Genomic DNA, 22,263 nt, shown 5'->3' with positions numbered 1-22,263 from the left:
ATTAAATAATCATAGATATGTAACACCGTAAATTTCAAAATAATTTTCACAATTTATAAAAACATTTCCCATTAACTTTTCATAAAAACATCAAGTTTAAATCTCAATTCACATTATACAAAATCCCAAGATCACAAGTATAACAAAATCCCATGCGTGTGTACGGATCAAGCCGGCGCCTTCCCACGGTCATCGCTAGTACCTGAAACAACAACACTAACACTGTAAGCACAAAGCTTAGTGAGTTCCCCAAAATACCACACATAAAACACATATTAGCCACTCGAGGCTATAACTCTATGGGTCCGTGCACCCAAACTCTGTGAACCCTCAGGTTCTAACTCTAGGAACCTTCCGGTTCCGACTCTGTAAACATGCACAACATAATCACATAGAAATAATGCAGTACAACATATAGCATACATAACATACAATACTCTGTCACATAACTCTGGTTACCTACTCAAGGTAAAGTATAGTGAGAAGACTCACCTCGCGTATCTCGATGACTCACAAATCCTGAAATCCCTCGTGCCCGATCCTCCGAGCTATAATCCTCCTATAACATCATATGTCTCTAATTAACACTTTTTATCTCTAAGGTTGACTATCCCTAAGAAGTCAACACAGGTCAACTCTGGTCAACGGTCAACTTTGACCGGACTCGGCGAGTGCACAAGGGCAACTCGGCGAGTCTAGACGTTTTCACCAACTCTCTAGGATTCCCTTCTTACACGTCGAGTACTACCCCTGACTCGACGAGTTCCACCTGGAAGAATCGCGGGGCCACCCCGACTCAACTCGCCGAGTCTCAAGAACAACTCGGCGAGTCCCAGCTCGACTTAGTCCACTTGACCACCCTTCCCTAACTCGCCCTGACTCACTAAGTCAACCCATGACTCGACTGGACCACTCACTGGCCGATCCAAGGCAATCTTCAAGCTACTCGCCGAGTCTGCTCATCGGACGCGGCGAGTCCATGCCATGCAATCACTCAAACTCGCTTCTAAGGTCAGATCTGTTCCATCAATTCATAGATTTGGCCTTCCTAGACTGCTTCACCACGTAAAGCCCCAAACTTGGTGTACATACAACCTCTATATGTCCATATATGAAGGATTATCAACAAATATCACAACTCAAGGTTATAACCTCCATTGTTCTTCATAAAGCTTGATGAATGAGGCTCTCTGGACCTCTACGGATCCAGATCCAAAGCCTCATCACTAGCAAGGGACTATTTGGCCATCAAATCAACCCAACAAAGGCCACAAGAAACCCTAAATCCAAATATACTTCACAAAACAGAAGATGAGCCGAAATCATACCTTTAGATCGATGATCTAAGCTTTAAATCCACAGAATAGCAACCTCCTTTGCTTCCTCTTGGCTAGAACCTCCCTCTTCTTTGCTAAACAACACACAAGGGTCAAGAAATGCTTCATTTCTCTCTCTCAAATCGCTAAAGCACTCTAGGGTTTCTCTCTATGGACTGCTGGGTACAAATGACGGCCATAAGGCCCTTTAAATAGGTCCCAAACCCGAGAAATTAGGGTTTCATCAAACAGCGCGGACTCGCCGAGTCCAGGCGAATCCCGCGTCCAGAATCGCGTCCCTACTCGGCGAGTCTGAGCTCCGACTCGCCGAGTCCCCTCTCAAAACACCAAAATCATAAACAGTAAAGATACCTGGAAATCCGGGCTGTTACAAGATATTAAATGATATCCATAATTATAATTCTGTTTTTATGGAAACTAATTAAATCCGTCGTTAATGTCAGCAATAACATTCTTTCAGAATGAATTTGCATCTAGGTTTTTATATATGAGTTCGTACTTTGTTTCAAGACTCAATCACTTAAAATAAAATAAAGTTGTATGGAATATGAAGAACGAGAGTGTATTCTACTGCAATACACTCTCATTCTGCTGCAATACACTCTCATTCTTCTAGATATGAATTTATCCTGAAAGAATATTATTGTTGACATTAATGACGAATTTAATTAGTTTCCATAAAAATATGGATAGCATTTAATATACATATAATTAATACTATATTCCTATTGGTGCATTCTAGCACACAATAAAAAAACATTTAAACCTACCTCTCTCTCTCTCTCTCTCTCTCTCTCTCTCTCTCTATATATATATATATATATATATATATATATATATATATATATATATATATATATATATAAAGAGAGAGAGAGAGAGAGAGAGAACCCTTCTTATTTTTTTATTATTAAAATAAATAAATTAGTATTAGATTTAAAAAGAAATGAAAGAAAAATAGAAAATAAATACCTAAAGGGTATTATAGTCATTTCACTATTTGAAGGGACAAAAAACGCAACAAAACTAACTCAAAATGACCACCAATCCAAAAAATCGTGGTTTGAACTAATACCCAAAAAAATACATAACACATGGAACATTTTTGCAATTTTGTCTTTTATTAACTCTTGGATTACTATATACCAAATGTTGCTTAAATTTAGACGTTTATTCCGGTTGAATTTAACCCTCAAAGCAATCGGCTACAGTCTTGGATAAGAATTGACCCTCAGCAGATCGGCTAGGATCTTAGATATCTATTTTGCAATATCGAATTGTTTTCTACATGCAAAATAAAAATCCATCAAGAAAATTGCATAATGAGTAATGAGTGGGAAAATCATTTTTTTCTTTGATGGTTGTGCGATTAGTAACCGTCCAAATTACTTGTCATATGATATCCCATTTGTCGGATATTTTCCAAACTTTAGAAGAGTATCAAGTGAACTAGCGATCGATAGGCCTTTTGTGGGGGCCAAATCATATTCAACTTGTCTATTTTTTATTTGATGGATCATATTTTATTTATTTTGTTTTAAATGGCGTACTCACATTTTCTCTGTTCATATTCATTGATTAAAATAAAGTATATACGCGAGTCTAATTATAAATTTGGCAAAATAATTTATTCAAATGGTATTTATCATTTTCTTTGAGAAAATACAATCGTGTTTATCTATTGATTTATGCTATTTTATTAGTTTTTTTTAATCAATGTTATTATGAGTTATTTTTTTGGTTAATAAACATTTATTTATACTTATATACTATACAGTACTCGAGTAATAAAAAACGAAAATAAGTTCTTACTTTATATTGTCTTTTACAAACTTTTCATAGATTATAATCTTGAAATTCTTTTAAGCCAATATTCTATCTAGTGATCGATATTGGGATACTTTTTCCCTAAATCTTAATTTGCAAGTAAATTAGATTATATGTCAAGTTATTCGGAATACCTTCTTTTATAAAGTAACTAAAGCCTAAGAACTTTGCAAGCGTATATTTGATACATGCTCAAGTACCATCTTGTAAATAATTTTATATAAGTCATAAGAAAGTCTTTCCCCACAACACACCAAATAAGTAAATCCATTAAGGTCTCATGTAACACCCGATCCTTGCGAGTAAATTCTTTCTCTTAGGTTCTTAAGTATTAATGTTGGGTGTTCATCTACCCAGGACGTAGATAGCCTTCTATGCACTACATAGAAGGGTATCTTGGAGACGAGACTCTAATCTTGGGGTTTGAGCCCTATTTAAGGGCTCTATTTATCTATCATTCTGTAATCTAATCCCCACTTAACTTGGATGAAGTTGTTGCTTCATTTCACATTAGCTCTTAAAGAAAATCAATTATACTTTACCAGAACAAATACAATGCTTCTTTAAGTCCTAAAGTAAATAAATTTACTTTTATTATATATATATATATATATATATATATATATATATATATATATATATATATATATATATATATATATATATATATATATTTCGGTTACGACGATTACCCAGCGGGTAGCGGTTCCGAGAAAAAGAGAATCGGAACCAGAACCACTTAAGACGGTTCTGGTTCCAAAACCACCAGTTTCAAGGCGATTCCGGTTCCGAAAGCGGGTACCCTGTTCCGCTGCTCACCCATAGTTCCAAGGTTATAAATGAGCTTAAATAGGGCACAAGTCCGATCATTAGGGTTTAAGACCTTGGCATTGTACGCCCCGTGTACGAGCCTTAGCCACTCGATGCATCCACTTGTGTACGCTAAGCGTGCACACATGTATGCCCATCGTACGAAGGGTCCTCAAATGCCATAATTTAAATACTTCAAGGGTTAAATGAAATACTTGGATTTTTGAATGTTACAACTCTTCCCCACTTTAATTAGACTTCTTCCTCGAAGTCTGCTGACACAAACAGATCCGGGTAATACTCTCTCATCTCGTCCTCCGGCTCCTAGTTCCATTCGGAACCCTCCGATGCTGCCATTGCACCTTCACTAGCCTCACCTCTTTATTACGAAGAGATTTAGTTTTTCTATCCATAACTGCAATGGGCTTCTCAACATAGTTTAGGCTCTCATCCACCTAAATATCATCTAATGAAATAAATGCAGCCTCATCTGATACACACTTCTGCACCTGAGACACATGGAAGGTGTTATGGATTTGACTCAACTCATCAGGTAGATCCAACCGATAAGCAATCTTGCCAACTCGGGCAGAGATCTTGAATGAACCAATGAATCGGGCTCCCAACTTGCCCCACTTCCGGAAGCGGATGACACCCTTCCAGGGCGACACCTTCAACAATGCGAAATCCCTCACTTGAAACTCGAGATCCGATCAACGTCGGTCAGTGTAGCTTTTCTGACGACTCTGCGCGACTCGCAACTTGTCACACACATGCTGTATCAACTCATTAGTCTTAAGCACCACTTCGGTGCTTCCCATGACTCAATGACCCCCCCCCCCAACAAACCGAAGTCCTACATCTCCTTCCATACAACATCTAGAATGGGGGTCTGTCAATACTAGCATGATAATTGTTGTTGTAAGGAAACTCTACTAGTGGTAGGTAAGTATCCCAACTCCCTTCGAAGTCTATAACGCATGCGTGGAGCATATCCTCGAGCATCTGGATCATCCGCTCGCTCTGCCCATCAGTCTGGTTATGGTAAGTTGTACTGAAATTTAGTTGAGTGCCTAACTCCTCATGAAATTTCCTCCAGAATCTGGAGGTGAACCGAACATCGCTGTCAGAGACCACAGATACCAGAACTCCATGCCTGACTACCACCCCTCGAACATAAGGATCTGCTAATTTCTTAGCCGATATACTCTTAGCAATCGAAATAAAGTGTACACTCTTGGTCAACCTATCCACAATAACCCAAATAAAGTCGACACCTTGCGTTGTCCTGGGTAATTTCGTGATAAAATCCATGGTGATCTCCTCTCATTTCCACATGGGGATGGGTAATGGCTCGACCTTGCCACGAGGCCTCTGATGCTCGGCTTTGACCCTCCTACAGGTCAAACACCGCTTAACAAAACACACAACCTCCATCTTCATACAGAGCCACCAGTAACCTAATCTCAGGTCTCGGTACATCTTCGTGGCCCCCGGATGGATAGAGAACTTGGACTTATACTCCTCCTCCAAAATCTTCTGCCTCACCCCACCAAATATTGGAGCCCACACCCTACCACACTAAGTCAATAATCCCCGACTGTCTTTGGCAAACAAAGGAATTTTCCCCCTAATCCGCTCAGTCTTCCAATTATCATTTTTCAATCCTTCAACTCGTGTCTCCTTAATCATATCCATCAAAGTTAAGGTAATCGTCATTCTCAAGCAAATATCTCGGATCGGAGCACTTGCCGCCTTACCACTCAAAGCATCGGCTGCCACATTGGCTTTCCCACGGTGATACAAAATCTCACAGTCATAATCTTTTACCACGCCCAACCATCTCCTCTGACGCATATTCAAGTTTGACTGATCCATCAAATACTTCAAGCTCTTATGATCAATGTAAATAGTGCATCGGACCCCATACAAGTAATGCCTCCAGATCTTGAGGATAAACACTACCGCCCCCAATTCCAAATCACGAGTGGGGTAATTTGCCTCATGAGGCTTCAGCTGCCTTGAGGCGTATGCAATCACATGTCCCCTCTGCATGAGGATAACACCCAAACCCAAAATAAAAACATCGCAATATACCAAAAAATCATCCAACCCCTCGGGCAACGCAAGAACTGGGGCCTCACACAATTTTTGCCTCAAAGTCTCAAAGGCCAGCTGCTGATCTGACCCCTCTGAAAGGTCACATTCTTCTCGGTCAGACAAGTTAAAGGTACTGCAATTTTTGAGAAATCCTGAATAAACCTCCGATAATACCCCGCAAGACCCAAGAAACTCCGAATCTTTGATGCGTTTTTTGGTATCTCCCAACGCATCATAGCCTCAATTTTGGTCGGGTCCAACAAGATACCTCCCTGGTTGATGATGTGCCCCAAAAACTACACCTCACACAACCAAAACTCGCACTTGGAGAATTTGGCAAAAAGCCTCTCCCTCCTCAAGGTCTCTAATACCCCATGCAAATGTTGTTCATGCTGCCCCTTGGTCTTGGAGTAGACTAGGATGTCATCAATAAAAGCAATCACAAACCGATCCAACATCGTTGTGCACACCCGGTTCATGAGATCCATGAAGACTATTGGAGCATTTGTGAGCCCGAATGGCATCAACACGAACTCATAATTACCATAACAAGTTCTGAAGGCCATATTTTGAATATCCTCATCTGATGATACCCTAACTGAAGATCGATCTTGGAAAACCAAAAGGCACCCTGCGGCCGATCAAATAAATCGTTGATCATCGGAAGCCGGTAACGGATCTTCACCGTTAGCTTGTTTAATTCCTGATAATCAATACACATCCTGTGTGACCCATCCTTCTTCACAAACAGGATCAGTGCCCCCCACAAGGAACTGTTCGGACGAATAAAACCAATGTATAGCAGCTCCTGCAGCTACGTAGACAACTCCTGTATCTCAGGCGGAGCTAGGCGCTGCAACGCCTTGGCTATCAGAGTCGCACCATGCATTAAATCAATCCAGAACTCAACATATCTCTTGGGAGGCACTCCAGGCAACTCCTCTGGAAAAACATCAGGAAAATCCCGCACAATCGGTACTCTACTCAGCTCTGTCGTGATCTCCGCCCTCAAATGTGAAACATAATACAAAATCGTCAGAACAACCTTGCTGAAGAAGTCTCCTAGCCCTCGGTGCTGAACAGAGGGCTGGCCCACACGAATCTCTCTTACCAGGAATGACTAGTTCTCCCCCGTTTGGGGTTCGAAACCTCACCAAATGACGCTCACAATCAGTCATGGCCCCATTGGGCCCCAACCAATCCATCCCAATGATCACCTTCAATCCCCTCAAGGGAATTGGTACCAAGTCGAGGTGAAAAATCTCGTCGAACATGTTCAGAATACTCCTTCGAAATACCCTTGCAGCGTTCACAGTACAATTATCCACAATCTCCACCTCAAGAGGGGAATCTAAAGTCCCAGGAGCATCTCGAAACTTACTGTTGAGCGCAAGAGATACAAATGATCGGGTAGCCCCCGAATCAAAAAGAACAAGATCTGACAATCCATTGACCAAAAAGGTCCCTATATGAGATCATGACAACATAAGCATAAAAAAATAACAAAACAATAAAGATAAGGATAAATCACATACCAGTCACGACGTTCGGCGCTGCTTGGGCTTCATCTGCTCGACTCTTCACCACAGGAGTCTCCGTCTTGCCCTGGCGGCCATCTGTAATCCTCAATGTAGCGGGCGCAGTCACCACTACTGCTCCACCAGACAACCTCAGACAATCGACCGTTTTATGACTGGTATGGTTGCAGTGAAAACAAATCAAGGCCTTCCTAGGCCAATCCTTGCTCATATGGCCGCCTGACCACAACCAAAACATCCTGATCTCGGTAATCGACAAGGTCCACCGTGCGGCTTGCTGCACTTGGCGCAACGGCCTCAGCCCTGCTGGCCTCTGCTGTGAAAATCGGTGCTCTAATGCTTCTTGTCCTGACCCACTGTCGTCAAAACCTGCTCCGGATTCCGCTTAGTGCGGATCTCTAACTCAATTTCCCGCTCACAGGCCTTCTCAATCATCTCATTCAAGGTTTTACACCCTGAGAAACTCACAAACTCCCGGATATCATCCCTCGGTATAACATGATATCTCGTCTTCCTCATTTCCTCATCCGCAGCGTACTGCGGAACCAACAATACCCTCTCTCTAAACTTGGCAGTAATCTCCACCACCGACTCCGTAGTCTAGTGAAGGTGTTGGAACTCCCTCACCGGCTGGTGCAAACTCCTGATCAAATCTCTGTACAAACTCCTCCCAATTCATCTAAGTCACGTCCGCTGATCCCACCCCGCGGATAACCTCCTCCCACTAATCTCGAGCTCGATCGCTCAACATACAGAACACGAATCCCATTTTTGCCGCATCCGGGAAAAAACTCGTGCGCTGAGAATTCTCCATGCCAGCGATCCAACGACGACTAGAAATGGGGTCCTTAACTCCCAAGAACTCGGGCGCACTACACGCCTTGAACTCCCGGAATGAATGAATTTGAGTCCCAACCTGACCCGCAACGATCTCGGCTCGGAGAGGCTTGAGTCGCTCCTCCATAATCTCCATGATCCTCTCCTTGACGGTACCGAAAATCACCGGGGTAGCGTCAAGGATGTCGCGAGTAACCTCAGCTGCAATAAGCTCACATAACCTCTTATCAATAGGCTCCGCACCAGAGCCTGAATCCGATCATGAACCTGATCCCGAACCTGAACCTCCTATCGTAACCATTACCATCCTCAACTGAAAAATACAACATAGAAAACGATTGATAAGGAAGTTCGAATGGATACCTCCCTACCAGACTCCTTAGAGTTCCAGGTATGTCCTTGTCTCGGGTACAGGTCCTATGATTTCAGTACTACGGGCCCAATACTACCTTCCGCACGTACTTGTACCTTCCTCAAGGCCATACCTGATACCTCTAAATCACCCTACTATAAGTGAAATATGACCTACCATATACTGAACATATGCATAACCTAGGGTCTTATAGGATTTCACAATCCTCACAAAACCATAAACCTCAATCAACACCATAGGTTGCCTTATGCATGCAACTTATACATAAATAGAATCACAAAGACTGTCAAATAAAGCCTCTACCCTAATACCACAACCAAACAAGGAACAATAAATAAGGCAACATTGATCATTCTAGGTCTATGAAATCCTAAGCATATACAACTTTGAAAGCATACACTTAGCAATTAACATATTCAAAAATGATTCCAAGAAATACATTCATAACATAGTTAAATTTTGGGAAACACTTACTTGAACACGAGCGATTTCGCGCACTGCACTCTCCATTTTTGCTTATGAAATCCGTTTTCAGAAATACTTGACTTTTGTTTCCTTTGAAAAAGGTCTGTCATTTCCTCAATTTGAGTTCTGACACACCCGGGAGTGTGCTAGAATCCCTCAAACCAATGCTTTAATACCAACTTGTAATAACCTAAAAATCCAGATAATTTTTTTCATTTCTAAATAAGGTTTACAACCATAAGTTTGATACTAGAAATCCATTACATAAAAACCATCATACAAAATCAGCAGAGTATCCATATCAATGAATGCGGAAAATAGTGGAGAGTACATGTTGCACCATCAAGCTAGGCCCTTCCCCTTAAAACCAGACGCACCTGAAATCACAATACAAATGTAAGAAAATGCTTAGTGAGTTTTCCCAAAATAACACATGCAATACATACAAGTGGGCCGAGTCCTGGGGTTCAATCCAAACCCAAAACAAGTATGGGCCCCCGCCATGGGGTATATTTCCATCCAAACATATCACAATGGGCCTCGCCCAAGGGTATATTTCAACCCATCAAGGCATACTGGGCCCCTGCCTTGGGGTATATTTCAACCCAATCACTACATTTCATACAACAACTAACATGCAACATAAATGAATATTGGCCCGACCTTAGTGCCTTAGACCTGAAGTTATAGTGAGAAGACTCACCTCAGTCTGCTGAAATAATAGCTGCTCGGCTACCGATCCAAAAATCTCACACTAAATAAATATGCAAATTATCCTAATTAGGATTATGACACAACTTAGCCAAAGGCCCAGAATCCTAAGTCCATTTTCCTCCAATATGGCCCAAAATCCTTCCTTCCAAAATGGGCCTAACATCTAAGGCCCACACAATAATGGGCCATAAGGCCAAATAGGCCCAACCATACCACCTATGGTCCATACTAGAACAAAATCCCTAATAACTCTGAATGGGTCCAGGACTAAGGCTGAATAGGTCCCAAATTGCTCAAAATCCCATCGAAATCCCAACACCCACTGGAGGCATACGCCCAACGTACAACCTCAATACGCTTGGCGTACAAGGTTTTGTGGTGGTACACACAACGTACATGATAGTACTCCCAACACACAATCAACTTATGCACCAACATCCATTAAGTGCTTAATACGTGGAAACTCAACGTCCAAAGCTAGATCTGAGTTGATTAAGATGTCCTAGGGTATAAAGTTGGCAACTTTATGCCCTTGCATGACACATGGGAACCCAACACCTCACTTAACCCATTAATACCCTTTTTAAGACCTCAAATTCATGCATGGAGTCTTAACAATCATCAAGCTAACATTTTTATGTATCTAGCATGCCCAATGAGCTTAGATCTAACATTTCTAACCTCTACAGTTGCTTAAACTCACAAGCGAGGGTTCATGGACCAAGAAAGGACTTCAAACCAAAAACTAACTCAAACTAGCAAAAAAAAAATAGCAAGGTATGAGATTTTTACCTCCACAAGCTCCCCAAGATACTCTAGATTAATTCAGGATCCAAAAACTCTTCCCACGATCAAGGCTTGCTTAGCACTTGCTTCTCCTTGACAGCACACCAAAAAGGGGGGATATTTTAGGCACTTCAAGCTCAAGAATCACTCATAAAAGATTAGGGTTCTAGAGACGTTTGAAAGCAATGGAGGCTGGTAAGGAAGGGGGTCCAAGGTTATAAATGAGATTAAATAAGGCACAAGTTTGATCATTAGGGTTTTAGACCTCGGCCTCGTACGCTTCGCGTACGAGCCTTAGGCACCCGATGCATCCACTTATGTACGCTAAGCGTACACACATGTACGCCCAACATACAGAGGGTCCTCATATGCCATAATTGAAATACTTCAAGGGTTAAATGAAATACTTGGATTTTTGAATGTTACATCTAAAGGCACTTTTTGATGAAATAAGGCTAATTAATGGTGTTACTATCACACTTTATCAAGATTCTAGTGTTATGATTTTGTAATAATGGTTTAAATGCTTACCTTTCTGTCAAATTTTGTTGATTATAAGATTAATATTTCAAATTGAGTTAAGATTTTGGATGATGTTAACTTTATCGCAAACATATGTTATGAGTTAAAGTTAAGTATTATATAAACACTAAAACAAGTGTGGTGGTAAAGATTATAGCCTTGATTTTTTTGTAAAATTCATAAAATAGAGAAATCGGCTACAATATGGTTCTAAAATATGATAATAGGAGTCTAGTTAATGATTTGATTAACCTTTATAAATTGTAACACTCCAAAATCATTAAAATTTTAAAATTTTAAAATCAACCATTAACCAATCATTGTTTACAAAAAGAGTCATTATTTCAAAAGTATTATTCAAAATTAGATTTTTCCCAAGATCCCATAACACAAAACAGGAAGATGCGCACGGTCACTCCTTCGCTTTCCTGCGATCATCCGAAGTACCTGAAACAATAAATTGAAACGGTAAGTCAAAGCTTAGTGAGTTCCCCCAAAATACTAACACACAACATATAACAACATATACTAGGTCCACAACTAACAGACTGGATTACCCTTGAGCCCATAGTATGAGTCTGGCTTGCCCTTCAGGCCCACAGCTCGTATCTGGCTTGCTCCCAAGCCCACAACATAAGTTTGGCTTGCCCTACAGGCCCACAACTTATGTCTGGCTTGCTCCCGGGTTTGTTTTCTATCGCACATATCAATATTACCTCAACCCAACCATACCATGTCGACATATACATAACATATAATATATACCCGACAACATATAAATATATAACTAGTCATTAGATAAACAAACAGATCCACATGTCACTACTGCATACTACATCCTATTTACCAGGATACAAAATCAAGTGGGCCGACATTTGTGCCTTTGACCCGTAAGTACAACGAGGAAAACTCACTTATAACATCATGTTTCGGATCCTTCGTGATTTAGGGTTTGTGGGTTGCAACCCGGGCATGAGGAAACCTTGGGGCTACGACGTGTTACTAGAAGTGTAGGGCTTCTCGCCACCTTTCCGTGAATATGAGGTTTATTGGAAACAGACTTATAACAAAGAAGCTATGATGGTTTGAAGTTTTGGCAAGTTTAGTCCCTTATTTGAGATAAGGTGGCAGCTGAGTACGCGGGGAGTACGTGTGTACACTTAGCGTACTCATATGCGTGATTTGGAAGCAGAGCCACCTAGTACGTTAGGCGTACTAGGCACAGGGTGAAAACCCTAAATGAGAGGTGTATCCCTATTTAAAGAACATGATGGCCTCATTTATGGCCACCATTTCCAAACTTCAACCCTCTCAAACCCTTAATTTGTGTTCCTTTAGCTTGAGTGTCTATTTGTGAGATTATAAGTGTTCTTTTGGTACCCTTGGAGTGAAGAAGGAACATTGAAGAGAATGGATTTGGAGTCCAGCCTTAGATCTGAGCTTTTCTATGGTTGGAGCTGATGGGTTTTAGGCAAAACAAATAAACTAGAAAAACAATTCCTAAGTTCACATGCAACCTACTTTGGATCTATGTTTTATCTATTGAACATACAACTTTGAATTGCAAAACAAGAACCCTAGAGGAGAGAGGCTAATATCAAAATTAACAAACTAGGGTTTAGTAATTACATACCTTTCAATTGTTATAGTAAACAATTGATAATTCCCTTGATCTTGATCTTGATCTTCTTGGAAGCTTAGCACCACAAGTGTAATGCCTCTAATGGAATCACACCCAAACTAGCAAGAAGGAAAGTAGAAGGAGAGAGAGGGAGTATGCAATTTTCGGCCCTAAGGGTTTCTTCCAAAGAAAGAGTGACCAAAATGTGAACCAGGAGGCTCCTTATATAGTTGAGGGATCTAGGGTTTAGGAAAAACCCTAATGCTCCTTGCTTGGGGCCTAAGCAAAGCCAAAAGCCTTATCCAAGCCCCCTTGGACGAAATCCTTAGGGTTTCCCCTATAGATTTCGTCCACCTCCTTCCAAGGAGGTTCTGGAGCCTTCCACTCAACTATTAGATAATTGCAAACTAGTCCCTGCACTTTATAATTAATTCTTTTAACCCCAAAATTAATTCTAATTAATTTCTGGCTAACAATTAATTAAACAAAATGATTTCTTATTAATATATTAATCTTTTAACATATTAATAAAATCATTTATATTAATTTATTAATCTTATAATAAATTAATATCTCTCCTTTCATAATTTCCTTGTCCGGTTGCTAGGTTTGAGGGCAACCCAAAAGGAATGTGCTGCTATCAATTCAAGTACATACCAATTATAGTTATGGGCTTAGACACCTAATCCAACAGTCTCCCACTTGGGTAAGTCTGTAACTATAATTGCTAGTATGCCTTCTAAATTTGACCAGCAAATTGTAGCTTCCAAAAAGCTGCTGCCGAACTCTGACCCAGTCAGTTACGAGTCCTAAGATAAGTGATCATATAATCCTTCGTTCTGCAAGATATCCCCAGACATAAGACATGGAATACAATCAATCTCTTAGTCCAGAATCTATGTTTCCCGATTTCTGATTTGTGATGATATAGGACTTCTAATCGAACACATCAATTAGTCCTGGCTGGGCCCAGCACATAAGTCAACACCAAATCATCGAGGGGCCCACATATATCGCTTTTCCGGTTAGGGCAAAAGGAACGAATAAACATTGACTTATATGCTTGTATCTTTTACTCATCAAACCATACATGACAATACGTTTTATAACACCAAGTTACTGATGCGTTTTCGTATCACCAATGTATAGCCGACTTGCAAATTACAACTCATATATCTCTGTTTCAAGATCATAGATATTATCGTCTCAGTATTACTCGTGATGAATTCCATGAAGTAATACTCTGAGCGTCAAATCTCAATTTCTGAGTACTCATGAACGTTGCAGCAAATCTATTGCCATGTCTATCCTTAGACAATCTACAATCCAGTTCATGACAATCTTGATTCACTACTTACTTCCAAAAGTACGAGCGACTGTGGAGTTTGAATAATCTTATTATTCGGGAAGTCAAAACATGCAAAGTGAAACGCAATAATAATATTAATCCTATATGGCCCTAAAGCTTTTGAGCGTAAATAAAAACACTTTTATTTAAACACCATATTGATTACTCATTATTCATTGCTTATAGTTTCAGAAAATCAACTTATTACTTGAATTATAACCACAATTGTCCCATGCTCCAAGCATGCACACTTTGGTTTCCTATGGTCCATACTTTGTGAAATAAATCAATTGAAAAACCTTTCCAATGATGCTCATTTCACAATTCCCAATCCCTATTATTAGTGTTAGAACACAAGGTTCTTGCAACTACTAGAATATGCTAGATTCTAACATTTTATGCAACGTTCCTTTCGCAAAGTCATAGCACAAAAGTCACCAAGACTTTGGCCAATAAAATTACAAAGTACTCTATCGGAAATTGTTACAAGATAATTCCATAGACGTGAAGTCTCACATTCAAAGTACATTCCTTTGAATATCCTTCTTGCATAAAAGTTTCTAATCTAGACACAGACTCTCAACATCCAACTCCCAATATGGAGACATTTCCATGTTTGCCATATGACAGCTTATTCTTAATAGAATCTTATCTATTCATAATAATGTCAATATAGCCCATTCAGTACTATACTTCTAACTACTCACAAACGACAAATCCTCAGTGAACCTCAGATTTTCCTTTGATAGTTGTTTAATTATTTTAGTCAAAACCGATTCTAGTTCCTTTTTCCCTCTTAATGCCCTAGGCATTTGAAAAATTTTAGAATGGTAAAATATTACAGCATATGCAATCGATCCTATACCCGAAGCGTATTGGACATGATGCATAATGTCTCACATAAAGAAGTGATACTTTATCATCCTTCTGCCATAATATTTTATGTGTCCTGTTCCCACAATTTGATCTATGAAGAGGGATGTCGTGATCATAATCGAATTTGAGAATGCACTATATATCCTTGACTAAATTTATTAACATTTCTCGATCTAAGCTTTAGAATTTTGAAATGAAGTATAATATTCTCTCCCTTAATTATAGCAAAACAACTTTTCAAACATTACAACTTTGCAAAGTGAATCTTTGTTTTCTATAATTAATATTGCTAACTCGCAATACTTTACCATAATAATCATGCTCCCACTAACATGATGATTATTTTCTTACCAGCATAACACTTATGCTCCCACTAGCTTTGACATGTATTCAGAAAACAATTAAACTTCCAGAGAACAATGCTTATTGAATTCCTTAAGTTCATATTTCTAATACCTAATGCTTTGATAAGCCTTTATCAAAGCTTCTTAAAATCATACACCTTTGCTTTAGAAAGCTCATATGTGTGTCTAGACAAATTCAGAACTTATGTCACTAAGTCCCAAATGTTCAGACTAATTGTCAAATCTCATAATTCGAACTATGGAAAGGGATGCCGTAACCATAAACAAATTTGAGAATACAATTTCCACAATTGCTATCTTCTTAAAATCTCTCTTAGTGAAAGCATTTCCTCACAGTCATTTTCATGAAGGAGGTAATCTTATGACACTTAGATTTTGTGGTGTATAAGTTCCTATCCATGTGAATTTGTCAAAACCAAAGTTTGTGACAAATCCAAACTCATATGGACCGAACTTTCTCAATCTCGATTTCTTGCCTCATGGTAACACGAGTGCCCACCATGTCTTCCAAGTGGTTTATCAACTCATCCTTACTTATCAATGTACTTTCCATTGATCAAGGTGCTATGTCTTTATGCATGCACATGAGAACTCATAGAACTCACTTGCATAATTAATTCAATTGGAATGACATAGAAAAGGAGTATGTCATCCACGATAGGCTATAAACCTCAAGTCGTGTGCTAGTGATGATCGATAAGGTTTATTCTTTATTAGTTCTTGAAACCTTTTTCAAGATCATTAAAACTCCCACTGACCTCTTGACATATATGATTCTCTTGTTAGGAAACTTTCCTCGACAAAACAAATATTCAAGAGTTAGTGTGGTTCTTATCAAGACAAAACACTTCACAAAATTTGTCCTAGTTGGTCTTTGTCTTATCCAAGACATCACAACTTACAAATTTTAAATGTGCAAGAATAAGAAAACTTTTCCAAATTCCACATTTGATGAGTGTTATAAACCTTCTTAAGACTTGTCACTCAATTCATAATCTTGGAGTATAACTCTAAGACTTGATGTTGGAACGAAGTATGATTGACTTCTTGATTTTAACCATTTCCACAATTCTCGATTCCTCTTCTTAGACATGCAAATGTACTAAGACTTACTTAGAGGATCAATTGAGATTGGTTCCTAATCATTAAGACTTATCATAAAACACAATAAAAGTTACTCTCCCTTCTTCTTAGAATAGAGATACTTTTATCTTTCTGCCTACTTGATTCTTCTTATTCGTTCTGCCATTGATTGAAATTCTTTCAATCAACTCAGAATTATATTTAATCTTATAAGCATAACCATATTCACTAAACTTTAGTAAATCATGACGAATATCTTTATCACTCTCGTGGTGAACTTGATCAATGTACAACCTAGTGTACTTGATCTCCTAGTCCTTATCTTGACACTTTGTCAAAGAATTAGTCTAATTTCCAAATATGAAGTTTCTCATTCGTCACGCAATTAAGTTGCATGACTCCAAGTTTCTGTCCAATTGAAGCTTGGGCGATGAGAATCTTTCTTCATTTGGCAAATTCTCGACATTTCCACAAATGACATAATTAAGAATCAAATCCATTATTGATAACAATACATCAATTTTTTTATAACGACTTCATTGCAAGGATATATAAAATTATTCAAACCAAAAAATTTTATTTTATTCATGAAAGCAGCGGAAAACTTGTCCTTACAATGCAAAATCAACTGAAAAACTATGTATTTATTCCTAACAAATCTATCATAACTTTCTAAGCTCAAAATTTGATCTTCGAATCCATGCGACGGTGATCCATTTCTTCGTGATCAGACTCATCTTGCTTTTCCATCAAGCTTCCTCTCTTTTCTCTCATCCTGCAAAACATTCAAATGTAATCTTATCATATTATGTATTAAGAATCAATGAATAGGAACTTGATGGAGTTAGATAGTGGATTTTATACCCAAGGAGGAGTCATAACACTAGACTCTCCCATCTCTTAGATCTCTCAGGTAGATAGGGCAGCTTCGTCTCCAATGCCCCTTCTCTTGGCAATAAAAGCAAATGGACTCTTTTGGAGTGACACAAGGAACTATCTCAGAGTTTACCTTTTCTGGATCTCCAATGTCATCATTTTCAATGTCCATTGAAGTTTGGGAGTTTGATTCATCAGACAAATTTGCTTGATCAGCACGCCAAATCATTGTTGATTCAGCAGCTATAAGCAAATAGGTGAGATCAATGAGGGTCACGTCGTGATCCATCATATAGTACTCTCTAACGAACTCACTATATGATTCAGGAAGTGACTAAAGAACCCAGTCAACAGCCAACTCACTTGAAATCTCGACACCAAACATGCTTAACCTATCAATGTGTGACTTCATCTCTAAGATGTGTGCACACACAGGTTTCCCATCTTCGTGTTTACTTGCCAAAAGAGCTTGAGTGAGCTTGAACTTTTCAAGCCTTCGAACTTGTAGGGAGAACAACGGGAGGAGGTGGAGGAAGCGGAATCAAGTTAGTCCACATGGTAGAGATTGATCTTTCACCTTCATAGTGGAACAGACTTTGAGCAGGAATATTTTTTTTCTTTAGATTCGGGAAGACCATGGTTAGATTCAGACATCTACAAAACCAGGAGAAAATTCAAGTTAGTTGATAAGAATCCTTGATGTAACACCCAAAAGAAACATCGAGGCTAGGATCCAACACAACATTCCACAAATTGGAAGAGGGATGCCGTAATCCAATTTGCAGAATATTTGAAGGTAGGTAAATGACGATTTACCAATTTCCACCACGAAAAACGAAAAAGAAGGTTAAGTTTTAAATGTATTGGAAACTCCTGGATCTTTTGAGATACATTGAAACTATTCAATGGCATGTTTTAATCTCGGATTATGCTCTTCTATTTGTGACTGGGATGCCGAGGATCACAAACAAGATATGAATAACCATGCAAATGTGCTCGGTAACCTCATTGTCTTTATCATTAACCATTGATGTGCCGGTAAACCACACACGCTCCATCAAAATGACAATTATAAGATACCCATTACTACTCTTTATTAGTGCCTTTTAGTGTGCCGGTTAACCACACACGCTCCACTAACGACCAATAAAGCATAATGTGCAATTTCATGGATTAGCATACTTTTCACATTTTTCCTAAAGTAACTAGAGTTGGGATTTTGAAAAATAGTGTTCTAGTACTTTATTTAATAACATTATACTTTTAATGAGATGTAGTTGTCCTATCAAATCCGTTCTGCTAACGACCCTCCACTAATCAAGGAAGCGGTGGGTGAGAGTGGACACCCATTCAACTACCATTTTATAGGCAGTTTCCTTATACCCCCCTTATAGATTAGCTTCGTGAATGAGGCATACTAGCGATTTGACTGACCATATTCTTATACATATATAATATTTAACTTTTAATATACATATAAGGTGTGTTTTAAAACATTTTAAAACTCCAAGGGTTTATATAAATTTTTCGAAATTTAAACTATTAAATTTTAAATTTAAGTAAACCAATTAATTAGATTTAATATTTATCTATTAATTAACTTTTAATTAATTTATTAAATCTTTTAAGGATTATCTAATTAAATTAAACAATTAACTTAATCCTAATCCATATCCCTTCTAGATTTCAAAAATATGGGGATAGGATAATTTCCTTAATTTTCTCAACCAAATAACTAGATTTAATATTTATCTATTAATTAACTTTTAATTAATTAATTAAATCTAGCAAGGATTATCTAATTAAATCAAACACTTAATTTATCTTAATCCATATCCCTTCTAGATTTCGAAAATATGGGGATAGGATAATTTCCTTATTTATCTCAATTATCCAATAAGGCAACTATTATCCAAAACAAAGAAATCTTAAAAAGGGGGAGCATATTTCGAAATTACAAGGGGAGGAGGCTAGGGTTTTGGAAACCCTAACCCTACTTTCGACTAGGGCTCATGGAGGCTAGGGTTTTTCGAAAACCCTTTGCACCAAAACCCTAAAATCGAAAATTTTGGCCTTTAGGGTTTAATGGCTATAAACCCTAATTTGCAATTCAACTATTATAGCAATTCAATTTAAAACAACAATGGCTCTGATACCACTGATGGGTTTTAGGTAAAACAAATAAACTAGAAAAACAATTCCTAAGTTCACATGCAACCTACTTTAGATCTATGTTTTATCTATTGAACATACAACTTTGAATTGCAAAACAAGAACCCTAGATGAGAGAGGCTAATATCAAAATTAACAAACTAGGGTTTAGTAATTACATACCTTTCAATTGTTATAGTAAACAATTGATAATTCCCTTGATCTTGATCTTGATCTTGATCTTCTTGGAAGCTTAGCACCACAAGTGTAATGCCTCTAATGGAATCACACCCAAACTAGCAAGAAGGAAAGTAGAAGGAGAGAGAGGGAGTATGCAATTTTCGGCCCTAAGGGTTTCTTCCAAAGAAAGAGTGACCAAAATGTGAACCAGGAGGCTCCTTATATAGTTGAGGGATCTAGGGTTTAGGAAAAACCCTAATGCTCCTTGCTTAGGGCCTAAGCAAAGCCAAAAGCCTTATCCAAGCCCCCTTGGATGAAATCCTTAGGGTTTCCCCTATAGATTTCGTCCACCTCCTTCCAAGGAGGTTCTGGAGCCTTCCACTCAACTATTAGATAATTGCAAACTAGTCCCTGTACTTTATAATTAATTCTTTTAACCCCAAAATTAATTCTAATTAATTTCTGGCTAACAATTAATTAAACAAAATGATTTCTTATTAATATATTAATCTTTTAACATATTAATAAATTCATTTATATTAATTTATTAATCTTATAATAAATTAATATCTCTCCTTTCATAATTTCCTTGTCCGGTTGCTAGGTTTGAGGGCAACCCAAAAGGACCGTGCTGCTATCAATTCAAGTACATACCAATTATAGTTATGGGCTTAGACACCTAATCCAACAGGAGCATCATTTGAAGGTATAAAGCTCAACGCTTTCTCATCCTTTTTTATTTGAGCATATTATGGTCCATTTTAGGGTTTTTGGTCCCAAAGCTTGAAGATTTATGAGTTGTTGAACTCCAGAGCCTAATATATGTCCTTTTAAGTGTTTCTAGTGGAGATGATTCATAAAAATGAGGTCTTGGGCGTTAAAGCCACCCTATGCATGAGATATGAGCATTTTTTGGAGTAAAGAGTGAGTGTATTTGGGTTTGGGACTTTATCATCCATGCAAACGATTAAAGTCATGAACTTTATGGAGTATGAGCCTTTAGGGAGTCCAGAGCTGAGAGTATAGCTATGGTCTTAACGGGTTAAGACCAAGAGAGTGGGAAAAACCAAGTCTGGACATACGCCGAGTGTAAATCAAGTACACCCCGCGTACTGGTCAAGTGTCCCCGATCAGGGTTCGTGCGTACGCTGAGCGTACCAAGGGAGGTACGCCCCATGTAACCTTGATGTGGGCTTTTTGGGATAAAACTCACATTGGGCCTTAAGTGTTAGGCATGGATTTTGGGCTTATTATGCTGGAGATTTTCATTAGAGAAATATTGTATATGTCTTGGGCCTTTGTGTTGGACTTGCCATTTGGACTTAAGTTTAAGATTTGGGCCTTAGGAGAGCCCATTTAGTATTGGGCCTTGGTTGGCCTAATGAGCTTGAGTTAATTGTGGGTCGGGTAGTGGGCTATCTTTAGACCTAAGGAGTGAGTATTGGTCTTAGATCTTAATAGGGTTAATTGTGGGTTTTGGTTTAGTGTTAAAATTCAGTGTGCAGCAGCAGCATCTATAGGAGTTGTACATCATCCGAGGTGAGTCTTCTCACTATACTTACCTAGAGTGGTAATCCTTGTGTGACCGGAGGGTGTTATGTGTTTATATTGAGTATTGTGATATCCTGCATTATGTATTTGTGATTTACGTTGTGTATTATTCTGAGCTTACCGAGTTAGGACCAGAGGGTCCACCTGAGTTGTGGGACCGGAGGGTTCTACTGATACACATTGACTGGAGGGTCTTATTTAAGTATAGCCATGAGAGGCTAATGAGATGCGTGTGGTATTTTGGGGAACTCACTAAGCTTTGTGCTTACTGTGTTATGTGATATGTGTTTCAGGTACTTCTCATGATCGCGGAAGGCGCCGACTTGATTGTACACACGATATGGAGTTATGTTTTGAGGATCATGGATTTTCATTCAATGATTTAAGGATATGTGTCTTTGGATAATTTGATACTTTGGGGTGTTTGTGAAATTTGTTAATAAGATTTATGAGATTTTAAAATGAAAAATTCGTTTGAAAATTCACGGTGTTACATCACCTCTCATTCTGCAAAGATATTGACAGAGCACAACTCTGAATGACAACTCAACTGGTCACCTAAACACCGAATAATGATAGATCTCAAGTACCACTCAATTTGCCTAAAACTACCCTCAAGTCAAACTTGGTCAAAGGTCAAAGTCAACAAACAAGCCAAGTCAACCCAACCGAGTACATGGGGCGTACTCGATGGCGGACCTAGAAACGGGGGTTTGTCCGCGTACACGTAGCGTACCGAATGGTATGCCCAACGTACGCAATTGAACTCCTTCTTAATACAATAAGTGCTTAATACTTCATCTTTTACGTCCCAAGTGTAGATCCAAGTTCCAAATATCGTTCTTGACTATAAAGTTTCCAAATTTATGGTCTTTCATGGCCAATAAGTGCTAAATGTTAGAA

At 38.7% G+C, this 22,263-nt stretch overlaps 1 protein-coding gene across 1 annotated transcript; it reads right to left on the bottom strand.

The window, feature by feature from the left end:
* Positions 1-7,054: 7,054 nt before the first annotated feature.
* LOC111891437 (uncharacterized) lies at positions 7,055-7,850 on the bottom strand. Its single transcript, XM_023887492.1, has 2 exons — positions 7,610-7,850; positions 7,055-7,539 (listed from the first exon to the last, which is right to left on the bottom strand). Exons 1-2 carry the CDS (start codon positions 7,848-7,850, stop codon positions 7,055-7,057), a joined length of 726 nt encoding a protein of 241 aa, XP_023743260.1.
* Positions 7,851-22,263: the final 14,413 nt, after the last annotated feature.

This window comes from Lactuca sativa, chromosome 6 (genome assembly GCF_002870075.4).
Source record: "Lactuca sativa cultivar Salinas chromosome 6, Lsat_Salinas_v11, whole genome shotgun sequence".
In the NCBI taxonomy this organism is placed as follows: Eukaryota; Viridiplantae; Streptophyta; class Magnoliopsida; order Asterales; family Asteraceae; genus Lactuca; species Lactuca sativa.
This window is presented reverse-complemented; position numbering and strand designations above follow the sequence as displayed.